This window comes from Stenella coeruleoalba (assembly GCF_951394435.1).
Source record: "Stenella coeruleoalba genome assembly, chromosome: 2".
NCBI lineage: Eukaryota > Metazoa > Chordata > Mammalia > Artiodactyla > Delphinidae > Stenella > Stenella coeruleoalba.
In genome coordinates, this window is record NC_137147.1 from 384,708 (window position 1) to 396,731 (window position 12,024).

The window sequence follows — 12,024 nt, forward strand, 5'->3', positions numbered from 1 at the left end:
ATTCCTAGAAAGGATTTTATCTGCTCAAAAGTGAAGCACAGGGCTTCCCTGGTGGCCCCAAAATAAATAAATTTATTTTTTAAAAAAGTGAAGGGCTTCCCTGGTGGCGCAGTGGTTGAGAGTCCGCCTGCCGATGCAGGGGACACGGATTCGTGCCCCGGTCCGGGAAGATCCCACATGCAGCAGAGCGGCAGGGCCCGTGAGCCATGGCCGCTGGGCCTGCGCGTCCGGAGCCTGTGCTCCGCAACGGGAGAGGCCACAGCAGTGAGAGGCCCGCGTACCGCAAAAAAAAAAAAAAAAAAAAAAAAGTGAAGCACACTGAAGAATTTTTTTTAATTAATTAATTTTATTTTTTGCTGCATTGGGTCTTTGTTGCTGTGCGCGTGTTTTTTCTAGTTGTGGCGAGCGGGGGCTACTCTTCCTCGTGGTGCACGGGCTTCTCATTGCGGTGGCTTCTCTTGTTTCAGAGCACGGGCTCTAGGTGTGCAGGCTTCAGTAGTTGTGGCACGTGGGGTCAGTAGCTGTGACTCGCAGGCTCTAGAGCGCAGGCTCAGTAGTTGTGGCGCACGGGCTCAGTTGCTCCACGGCGTGTGGGATCTTCCCGGACCAGGGCTCGAACCTGTGGCCCCTGCATTGGCAGCCGGATTCTTAACCACTGTGCCACCAGGGAAGTCCACATTGAAGATTTTTGAGACATGTTACCAAATTGTGCTAGAAAACATCTGTGCCCGTTTATGCTCCCAACACAGTGAAGGATCCCACTTCCTCACTCTCTTGCCAACACCAAGAATTAAAGTTCTTTATTTTTGCCAATCTGATAGGCAAGGCAAAGACCACTGTTGGGTGTTTACGTTCGCATTTCTTTGACTATATGAGTGAAGCTGAGCGCTTTCCAATTTGTAGGAGGTACTTTTACTTCTTCTGTGAACGATCAGCTCCGACACTTATTCCTGTAGATTTGTGGGAGTCCTTTTTATATTAAGCCTCGGCTGTCGTGTCCCACAGGATGGAGACAAGACTTGGCACTTAACAGGTGCTCACTAACCGTTTGTCAGATAACTTAATTTGTGATTTAATCTGATTTCCCTAAAGCAATTTCAACCCACCCTTTCTCCAGGTCATGTGAAACTCTGGAGGAAACGTCTCAACAGGATCGTCATATGACACACACCGCAGCCCCATCCTGAGCCCAGAGCCGTCAGCCATGACAGGTGAGAGCCCCACCCCATGTCTCCTTTGACTTGGAACATTTAGGAGGGAGCCCATGAGAATTTTTCTACCAATGCAGTTTGTCTCATAACAGGGAAAATTACTTCAAAAATTAGCATGCAAAAGTAAACTTCTCGAGGGACTTCCCTGGTGGTGCAGTGGCTAAGACTCCGTGCTCCCAATGCAGGGGACCCAGGTTCGATCCCTAGTCAGGGAGCTAGAGCCCACATGCTGCAGCTAAGAGTTCGCGTGCCACAGCTAAAAAAAAAAAAAAAGTAGACTTCTTGAAATAAAAACTAACTCAGGAACAATAAAGCCGGAGGCTGGGCTTCCCTGGCGGCTCAGTGGTTGGGGGTCCGCCTGCCGACGCAGGGGACACGGGTTCGTGCCCCGGTCTGGGAGGATCCCACATGCCGTGGAGTGGCTGGGCCTGTGAGCCAGGGCCACTGGGCCTGCGCATCCAGAGCCTGTGCTCCGCAACGGGAGAGGCCACAACAGCGAGAGGCCCGCGTACCGCAAAACAAACAAACAAACAAAACAAAAAAACAAAATACCAAGTGCTAACGAGGATGTGGAGAAATGGGAACCCCTGTGCGCTGTCGGTGGGACCGGAAAATGGAGCAGCTGCTGGGGAAAGCAGTATGAAGATTCCTCAAAAAGCTAAAATAGAGAATCACCATATGATCCAGCAATCCACAAAAAAGAAGTGAACTTGGGACTTCCCTGGCAGTCCAGTGGTTAAGAATCTGCCTTCCAATGCAGGCTACTCGGGTTCGATCCCTAGTCAGGGAACTAAGATCCCACATGCCGCGGGGCAACTAAGCCCACGCGCCACAACAAAGAGCCTGCGTGTGGCAGCTAAGACCCAACGCAGCCAAAAATAAATAAGAAGTGAACACAGGTGTGGAAGAGGTATTTGCACACCCACGTTCATGGCAGCACTGCTCACAATAGCCAAGATGTGGAAGCAGCCCAAGTGTCCACAGACAGAAGAGTGGAAAACCCTAATGCGGTCCACACAGTGGGCTGTAACTCTGTCCTAAAAAGGAAGGATGTTCTGACACATGGACCCTGAGAATATGATGCAAAGCTAAAAAGCCCCAGAAGGACACCTTCGTTCCGATCCACTCACGGGAAGGGCTGGGGGAGGAGTGGGCAGTGAGAGTTTAATGGGGGCAGCGTTTCAGTGCTGCAAGATGAAAAACTCTGGAAATGGATATGGTGACGGTTGCATCACAATGTGACTGTACTTAGTGCCGCAGAAATGGACACTTACAATGGTTACGACGGTCACTTTTATCTTAGGTATATTTTACCAGAATTTTAAAAATTGGGAAAACGAGTGGCACAAAAGGGTGTCGGGAGCATGCTGGGGGGCCGACAGCTCCATCACCCTGGGACCTTCACAGCGAGCTTTCAGCTGAAGAACGAGCACTGCTCTCTGCCCACCTTCACTGGCCTGCCGCTGACTTCTGCATCAGGTCGCCCTGCGGGGGGCGGGGGGTGCTGAAAACCATGCATGGGCGCTGGGGCTGAGTCCCTCAGGAGGGCCCTCGAAGCCCGAGGGATCCCCGACGGCTGCGCGCCACCCCACGGCCGTGTCAGCGTTGGGACGCCCCGAGGTTTCCTTGGCTGTTGGATGTGCATGTGGAAAGGCCCAGGGGTCACGGGCTGCGGAAGCAAGGGCCACGTTCTCTGCTGTCACTGAGGCCACCCAGGCCTGTCCAGCCTGCTGTCTACTCCCCTGGCCGGATCACGGGGCCTTCACCGCCAGAGGCTGCTGCGGCTGGGCGGCAGCGTGAAGCTCCACCTGCGACCGGGTGCTGCCTGTGGTTCCCGCTGACCTCAGGGGGCTGCTCCCCCCGCAGTCTGCTGTCCGAGGTGCACAGGGCCTAAACAGGACAGCCTCTCCCGAGGCCAGGGCACAGGCTCTGGGAGGTGCGCGTCCCCCCATGGCCACCCAGATGCTCCTGTCGCACGGCAGGTCCCAGGGGCGGGTCAGGAGGGAGAGGGTCCAGGGAGGCTCTGGGCACGGGTCAGGCAGTGGGTGCTGGGGTCACCGTCACGAGAGCGACCCAGGAGAGGCAGGCTGGGCGGGAGAGGGAGGGTGCCTGGGACACGCTGGCTTCCTTCCGCATGTCGTGTGGGGTCCCTCAGCCCGGGGAGCCCCCGGTGTGAGTCATCGCAGTGTCCGTGGATCCTTAGACGGGGGGCAGGGGGCTCACCCCTACCGCAGGGGGCTCACCCCTACCGCAGGGCGCTCACCCCTAGAGCAGGGGGCTCACCCCTACCACAGGGCGCTCACCCCTACAGCAGGGGGCTCACCCCTACAGCAGGGGGCTCACCCCTACAGCAGGGCGCTCACCCCTACCGCAGGGCGCTCACCCCTACCGCAAGGCGCTCACCCCTACAGCAGGGCGCTCACCCCTACCGCAGGGCGCTCACCCCTACAGCAGGGCGCTCGGTCCTGTGCCTCATTCCTGTCCCCTCGGAAACACCTGGTGGGGAGGCGGGTGAGGGTGCCACCTCGCAGGTGCCTGGAGCGCGCCTTCCCACTGGCTCCCTCCCCCTGTTGAGAGGGGTGGTAGCTGGTGTCCCAGGCAGGGCTTCAGGGGAGGGCAGGTGGGCATCCAGGTCCCGCCAGCCTCCTGGCTCCTCCCTGACACGCAGGCACTGGAGCTTGGAGGAGCCCCCAGTGCCAGTCTGTGCTTCCTCCCAGCCCCCCATCCCAGCAGGGACCCCAAAGCCCTGGTGAGCTTCCACTTCCCATGCCGTGGCCCACCAGCCCGGCTCTGCACGGTCCCAGTGCGAACCCCGCAAAGCCCAGGTGACACATCTGAAGAGCGTCGTGAAAGCTTGCCTGAGCCCGCAGGGGTGGAGGGCAGTCGGGAGCGGGCAGCGGGCCGTGGGCTGTGGGGAGCCCTGGGTTGTGTGACGCCGAGCTCGCTCTGAGCTGGGCTTCATATGACGGCTGACGGTGGCGACTGTCCCATGTAACTGATGCTTAGAATCAGCAGAGGGACGCTGACGGGCCTAAGGTTTCAGGGCTCGTTGCATGTTTATGGACTGACTCCTTACCGCTTGTTTCTTGAGGGGACCGCAGGTGAGCCCTGGCTCCCACGTGGGGAGGGTGTGGGCTCTGAATTGGGACACCTGCATAGGGACCCCAAAGTTCAGCTCTGCTATGAGGCCTGGATGGAAACCAGCCCTGGAGTGAATCCAAGGACTCCTGCCCTCCGCCCACCTGAGCCCACAACCCCTCGGAGGACAGCCCCTCCCACTCAGGAAATGCCCACGGATAACACCCCATCAGGCGTGAGCTCACAACCGCCACAAGACATGCGCAGGAGCTGGCCTGTGGGAGGGTGCAGGCACTGTGCCGTGGCGGGGGTCCTGCCTCCAAGACTGCAGGGGCTGGGAAGGCCACACACAGTGACATCAGTACGTTGGGTGAATGTGAGGAGATCAGAGACGGAAGGAAAAACATAAGCAGAGAACAAGAGACTCGAAAGGGAGCCAGATGGAGTGTCTAGAAATGAAAGATATGATCCCTGAATTTTAACGGAGTGAATGAGTAAAAAAAAAACCCACCAATTAGACACAGGTACAAAGAGCTCACAAACTCAAGTTCAATGTCAGTAGGTTGCCTGGACAGACGGATGGTCCTGCAGGATGGGGGAGGGGGGGAGGGTGCAGAGCGAGGTGGGGACGGGGCGAGAGGTCCAGCACGTGCCTGACCAGAGCCCCAGGAGGCAAACAGGGGGCCATCCGGGGCACTGGGGTGTACAGAGTCTCAGATTCAGGGGTCCGAGGGCACGGCAACTAGACAGCAGGCGGCCACCGTCGCAGCTTCAGAAGCCAGAAGACGGGCTGCAGCGGGGCCGGAGCTAAATCGGACCCCTGGGGGGACCGTCCTCCAGAATTGGGGTAAAAGTGCATTTCGGATGAACCAAAGCTGGGGCAGGCTCTCGTCCACAGGGCTTGCGAGGGCCGTCCTCAGGGAAAGGAGGGAATGACCTTGGAAATGCAGCAGATGGAGGACAGGGAGCGGGCGGAAGTCTGGCCGACACGTGGGCACCTGTGAACAGGGAGGGACAGTGTGAACACGACAACAACCACGGCAGGAATAGTAATAATAACAACATCTGACCTACGGGGTTAAACAGGCAAAGAACCCACACGACTAACGTAACTGGGACCAGAATTGCACGTCAGCCGAACGTGGGGCCTTAGAGCAACGGCGTCCCAGGGTTTGTGCCCACGCAGGAGGTGAAGGTTCTGACTAACTTTAGACACTACTAAATAACGCACATTAAAACATCCAGGGTCCTCTCGAAAAGATTAAAAATGGCTTAACAATCTCCAAACCAATAAAGGGGGAAAGAGACTAAGAACTAAACTCAGTAAATCCGGAAGATGTATTGTTTGTTAGGGCTGCTGTAACAAAGGACCACAGACCAGGTGATTTATTTTTTTACTTTATTTTTTGGCTGCGTTGGGTCTTTGTTGCGATGCGTGGGCTTCTCATTGTGGTGGCTTCTCCTGTTGTGGAGCACAGGCTCTAGGCACGTGGGCTTCAGTAGTTGTGGCACGTGGGCTCTGTAGCTGTGGCTCTTGGGCTCTAGGGCACAGGCTCAGCAGTTGTGGCGCACGGGCTTAGTTGCTCCGTGGCACGTGGGATCTTCCCGGACCAGGGCTCGAACCCGTGTCCCCTGCGTTGGCAGGCGGATTCTTAACCACGGCGCCACCAGGGAAGCCCAGATCAGACGACTTAAATCACAGACATTTCTTCTGTAGCCCTGGAGGCTGGAAGTCCGAGATGGAGGTGTGGGCGGGCTGCATTCGTCGGAGGCCCCTCTCCTCAGCTTGGGATCGCCGTCTTCTCCCTGTCCTCACATCGGCTTTCGTTCACGCGTGTCCCTGGGTTTAAATGTCCCCTTTTTATAAGGACATAGTCATACTGGATTAGGACCCACCCTAAAGATCTCATTTTGACTTGGTCACCTCTGTAAAGACCCCATCTCCAAATCCGGTCACGTTTTGAGGTCCTGGGGCTTAGGACTCCACATATCTTCTTTGGGGGGGTGGGGGGGGACACAATTCAACTCAACAGAAGGCGAATAGAGAATAAAGTCTCCTCAAGCCCACAGACAGCGCTTTGGAAAATGACTGTTGGTGACAAGGACGTGGTATTGCCCACCTTGTACCCTCGAGGCCGTCGGCTGGGGGATGGGGGACTTAGGGTCACTTTAGGAAACCGTCTGGAAAGTTTTAACCCTGGCGCGCCCAGTCCGCAGCTGACAAGAGCCTTCTTGCGCCAGCACATCTGATTCAGGTGGTTCCCAGCGACACTCGCCCTCACGCTGTCTCTGCCCCACAGGAAACGCCACGCCGGTGGCCAGCCCTCTGCCAGGGGCCCTGTCGACTGGCGTATCTTCCCAGAACTGCACGTCGAAGGTGCCCTTCAACGACAGCAGGGTGTTCCTGGTGACTGTGTACAGCACCGTGTGCATGCTGGGCCTGCCAGCCAACTGCCTGACGGCCTGGCTGACGCTGTTGCAGGCGCGCCAGGGCCACGTGCTGGCCGTCTACCTCTTCTGCCTGGCGCTGTGCGAGCTGCTGTACATCAGCACCCTGCCGCTCTGGGTCGTCTACATCCAGAACGGGCACTGCTGGCTCCTGGGCCCATGGGCCTGCAAGGTGACCGCCTATGTCTTTTTCTGCAACCTCTACGTCAGCATCCTCTTCCTGTGCTGCATCTCCTGCGACCGCTTCCTGGCAGTGGTGTACGCGCTGGAGACGCGAGGCCGCCGCCACCAGAAGACGGCCATCCTCGTCTCCGTGTCTGTCTTCGTTCTCGTGGGGCTCGTCCACTACCCGGTGTTTCGGATGGAGGAGGAGGGAACCTGCTTTGAGAAGCTGCCGATGGACCGCGAGATCGCCGGGTACTACTACACGCGCTTCGCCGTGGGCTTCGCCATCCCTCTGTCCGTCATCGCCTTCACCAACAAGCGCATCTGCAGGAGCATCAAGATGAGCGCCGGCCTGAGCGCCGCCCAGAAGGCCAAGGTGAAGCGCCTGGCCGTCGTGGTCGTGGCCATCTTCCTGCTCTGCTTCACTCCCTACCACCTGGTGCTCCTGGCCAAAGCCATAGCCTTTTCCTACTACAAAGGAGACACGGGCCTTGTGAGCGCCTTCGAAATCAAACTGTACACGGTCTCCGTGGTGTCCCTGAGCCTGACCACGGTGAACAGCGTGGCTGACCCCATCATATACGTGCTGGCCACAGAAGCTTCACGCCAAGAAGTGTCCAGAATCCACAAGGGGTGGAAAAAGTGGTCCATGAAGACAGACGTCGCCAAGCTCACGTATTCGAAGGATTCGCAGGAGGCACAATCGCCCACATAGCTCACCAACGGCTACGCCTTCCCCAAGCCTGTCCGCCCACCGGGGCCACCGCCGGGCGTGCGGCCTCGCCACGCACCCTGGAGGGCCGGACCGAGGGGTCCTGCTGAACCCAGCGTGGGAGTCCAGGGCCGATCGCTCGGCTTCCCACGGGGTCTGCCCGCCAGCGTCCACAGCGCTGGCTGTGGAGCCCCCTCTGGACGACACGCCACAGATCTCTCGTTCCTGGAGCTTCTGCCCCTTGTGGGTCCCAGCCCCGCAGCCTTTTCCACCGGGAGCAGAAGCCCCACAAGGGAGGTGGCAGCACGTCGAGGGTAAGGGCGAGTCTGCCAGCCGCAGGGGGAGCCCGTGGCGGGCGGGAGGGCTTGTTCTGGCTGGCGCTCTCGGCTATTAGCGCACCGCAGGGTCGCAGGCAGAGGCCGTGTGGCCACGTGGTGCTGCCGGCAGCTGGCACAGGCCCTGCGTGCGGTAGGTGCCTGTCAGCGTCCGCGTGACGGCTTTATTTCCCGCGCTTTTCTGCAAGCGTTGCTTGGATGACTGTGACAGTACATGGCGGGGCCCAGATTGTCAGTGCAAACCGTGCCCCTCCTGAGGCAGCTGCTCACGGGGCCGTGGCTGGGGCCTCTCTGTGCTGCAGACCCTGAGGGGAGCCGGGGGGCGGGGCGCACCCACATGGCCTCCGGAGGGAGCCCCAGTGCTCGTGGCAGGAATGCCCATCAGCCGGGAGGGCCGGGGGGCACCCCAGGCAGGGTGACACTCCGCCAACGGGCTCCGAGGACGGCGGTAAGTCCTCCGCACCGAGGCTTCCCAGCTCCGCTGTCGGGGAGAGGCCGCCGAGGGCCAGGCCAGGTCACAGCGCTACCTCCGCTCCCCCATCCGTGACAGGGGCCAGTGACACCTACCTCAGCGGGTCGGCATTGCGGGCTGACCACACCCACCGCTCATGTTCGCATTTCCCTAAGGCAGCGGCGATGGACGTGCTTCATTGTGAGAGACCCTGAGAGGATATGTGATTTAGAAAATACGTTTAGAAATAAAAATGCAAGAATACACGTCCGTGCCAACTTCCTAACGTGAGGTGACGTCATTTTACCTTCTCAGGCAAACGTTTCCCTCTAGGCCCCTCTTGGAGGGCCAAGCCCTGGGGGAGGGGCGTGCGCCTGGGCTCTCCAGGTGATGGGCCGGCTTCCAGGAACAGTCTGGATTATTCAGGGCCGGGATCACAGGACGTTTCGACAACATCTGACGTATGACTTCCCGGGGCTGCTGTAACTAATTGCTGCAAACCGGGGGGCGTAAAGCAAACAGGATTCTCTCAGCCTTCTGGGGGCTGGAGGTCAGAGATCAAGGCGTGGGCAGGGCTCCTTCTGGCGGCTCTCAGGCAGCGGGTTCCATGCCTCGCTCTTGGCCTCTGGCGCTGCGGTGCCCCCCCACCCCGGCTTCACCCCCCTCTCTGTCTCTTTGGACTTAGGGCTCCCCTGGATAATCCAGGATGAGCTCAGCGCCGCATCCTTAGCCAAAGCCTATTTCCAAATAAGGCCCCGCCCCCAGATTCCGGGGAGTAGGACGAGACGGATCCTTCCGGGGCCACCAGTCTATCCGCTACGAATGGCAGGAAGGAGCGAGAACCATGCTCTGTGGCTCCCAGGGCAGGAGTGGCCCCCAGACTCACTGCCCACTCCTCGTCGCTCCGCACCTGTCACCGTCCACTTGGCGGTGACCGTGACAAACGCGGGGAAGACACGGTTACCGCGCGAGCACCCCACGACTGTGCTCTGGCCTCCCAGTTGCTGCGAAAATCTGCTGTACAAAAAAGAACGATGGTAGAGTCTCTCTCTCTTTTTCATTAATACGCTTTCTTGACAGCCTCATGCCGCTTCCTTGCCAGTTTTAGGAGAAGTTCCTGGCATCCGAAATCCCAGCCTGGGGCCCTCCCTCCAGCCCCCTCACCTGGCAAACCGCCCCCCAGGACCCTCCTCGCACCCTAGCCTCTCGGGCAGCGTCACTGGCCCTGGGGGTTCGGCATCTTACGCCTCAATTTCAGTCACGGACGTAAAGCTCGTGCTCCCACCGAGGGGAGCAGCAGGGCCTTGTGAGCAGGGTCCCCACCTCTCCATCCATGAGAGTCCGGGGCTGCCGAAACAAATGATTGCAAACCAGGACGAAATGCCTTAAAACAACAGGAATTTACCCTTTCACAGCTCCAAGGCCCCAAGTCCAAAATCAAGGTGTCGGCAGGGCTGCGCTCCCTCCAGAGGCTCCAGGGGACAGTCCTTCCTGCCGTTTCAGCCTCTGGTGGCTCTACGGGTCCCTGGGCTTGTGGCTGCATCACCCCAATCTCTGCTTCTGTCTTCACGTGCCCCCTTTTGTGTCCCTCCCGGTTGCCCCTTCCGTCTCAAGGCCGCGTGGTGGGCCCCAGTGGCCGTCTGGACGCCCGGCGCTGGCCCTGCCTGGTCCACAGTCATCCTGGCCCAGCGGCTCTGTGGTGGGGCACTGCTTTCTGTCCGCTCTCCCCAGGGAGCTCAGAGCCAGCCTCGCCCGCACCAGGGTGCCCAGGCTGCGCAAGGTGCAGGGGAATCGGATGGGAGCTGGGTGAGAACTGTGCCCGATGGGTCCGCACCCTCCACCCTCGGGCCATGGGGCTTCATCCACACTGGCCCGGGGGTAGGCCCGGCCTGTCCACCCTTCCCCTCCTCTCTCCCTCTGTCCTCTCACGGGACTGTCTCAAAGAACAGCCTGTGTGTGTGTGTGTGTGTGTGTGTGTGTGTGTGTGTGTGTGTGTGTGTGCGATGTGACCCTGGACGCAAGCCCCCAGCCCCCAGCCCCCAGCGAAGGGGCTTCCCCGTTAGTTCACCACCACCTCTTCACACCCAGGCTGGGAACTGCCTGCTTTTCCATCTTTTGCTGACATCATGCAACCAATAAACGGCCCGTTCTCCCCGGGCAGGATCCCGTCAAGCTGCCCGGCCCACCAGCTCCCCACTGTGGCGGAGGCAGGGCTCAGACCCCGGGAGCTGCTGGCTCAGGAGAGGGGCTGCCAGGACTTTGCCGGGAGGCGTGGCCTGGAGGGTCTCTGCCCCTGGGGAGTCTCAGAGGGTGCCTGCAGGATGACATGGGGCCCACATGAAATTAGAAGGTGGCTGCGTGGAGGGGCTGTCACTGCTGGGGAGGGCAGGCTCCGTGCTCAGGGTCCAGCCAGGTCCCAATCCGCCATCCACAGCCCTTGGTGGGGGGGCTCCCCGGGGGGCCCAGAGGGGGAGACTGGGCTCCGGTCACCTGCCAGCTCCGTGCTGGACACAGGGCCACCCAGGGCGTGAGGCGGCCCTGCCCCTGAGGCTGAGACCCTGGGGAGCAGCTGGGGAGGCAGTGGTCAAGGGCCCACCTTGGCCCGCGGCACAGTCTTCCCCGACACACACCTCCCCTCCCCTAATATCGTAGCTGAACCTTCGTTCACCGACCACAACCTTTCTCCTTCATCTGACTCACGTCGCTCAGGGAAACTTCTCACGTTCATAGTGGGGTTACAGAGCCTGAGAGCCGGTCAGACAGCCTCCCCTCCCTCCATCACCCCCCTCCCTCATCACCCCCCTCCCTCATCACCCCCCTCCCTCCATCACCCCCCTCCCTCCATCACCCCCCTCCCTCCATCGCCCCCCTCCCTCCATCACCCCCCTCCCTCTGACCCTCCCTCCCCCTCTTCCATCCACCCCTCCACAAAGTGCTCCCCACAGTTCCACGAGGTGGGGAGGGAGCCAGGCACAGTGAGGCCTACCCTTGCTGTCCTGGGGTCCATGGAAGGAGGCAGGAACTGAGGAGGGGAGCCCCGAGACCCCTCGGGGCTGCCCGGCCACCTCGAGCAGCCCAGGCTACACTCCCGGGCTCTTTCCTCAAGTGTGTCCCAGACCAGCGGTCCCTGGAGGGACACCCTGCTATTTGTTCACTGATGTATTCGCAGCTCCCTGGACAGGGCCTGTGCCTAAGCAGGGCCTGTTGCTGTTCCCTGGGGGACCGATGGTCGCGTGCGTGGGCGATCACCCTGCCAGCTGGGGAGACCCACCCAGGCTCCCCCGACATTTCAGCACTCACATGTGTCCAAGTATTTGAAGAGTCAACAACCTAACAGCCCCGTTCCACCAGACACACCCCGGCTCCCAGCCCTGACAAATACACCCGCACATCCGGTGCAGGCTCAGGCCCCCTCCGGGGCCCACCCTCACTCCGCCGGGCTCGCGAGTGGCTGCAGCCCACAGGTGTGCACCCCGGGCAGACCCCGTGGGGACAGGCCCAAGGAGAAGCCATGGCAGCGGTGGGGGAGGTGAGCGCTGAACGGTTTGGCTGGGAATCCTGGGGTCACATGGTCTGGAGTTGGTCTGGAAGAGGCGGCACAGCCCCAGGAAGGCACACGGCTGC

The 12,024-nt window shown here is 59.9% G+C and overlaps 1 protein-coding gene across 1 annotated transcript; it reads left to right on the plus strand.

Annotated features, from left to right (window-relative positions):
* Positions 1–1,140: 1,140 nt before the first annotated feature.
* On the plus strand, positions 1,141–7,910 carry GPR132 (G protein-coupled receptor 132). Its single transcript, XM_079912797.1, has 2 exons — positions 1,141–1,211; positions 6,590–7,910. Exons 1-2 carry the CDS (start codon positions 1,205–1,207, stop codon positions 7,615–7,617), a joined length of 1,035 nt encoding a protein of 344 aa, XP_079768923.1. The 5' UTR covers positions 1,141–1,204; the 3' UTR covers positions 7,618–7,910.
* The last annotated feature ends 4,114 nt before the right edge of the window (positions 7,911–12,024 follow it).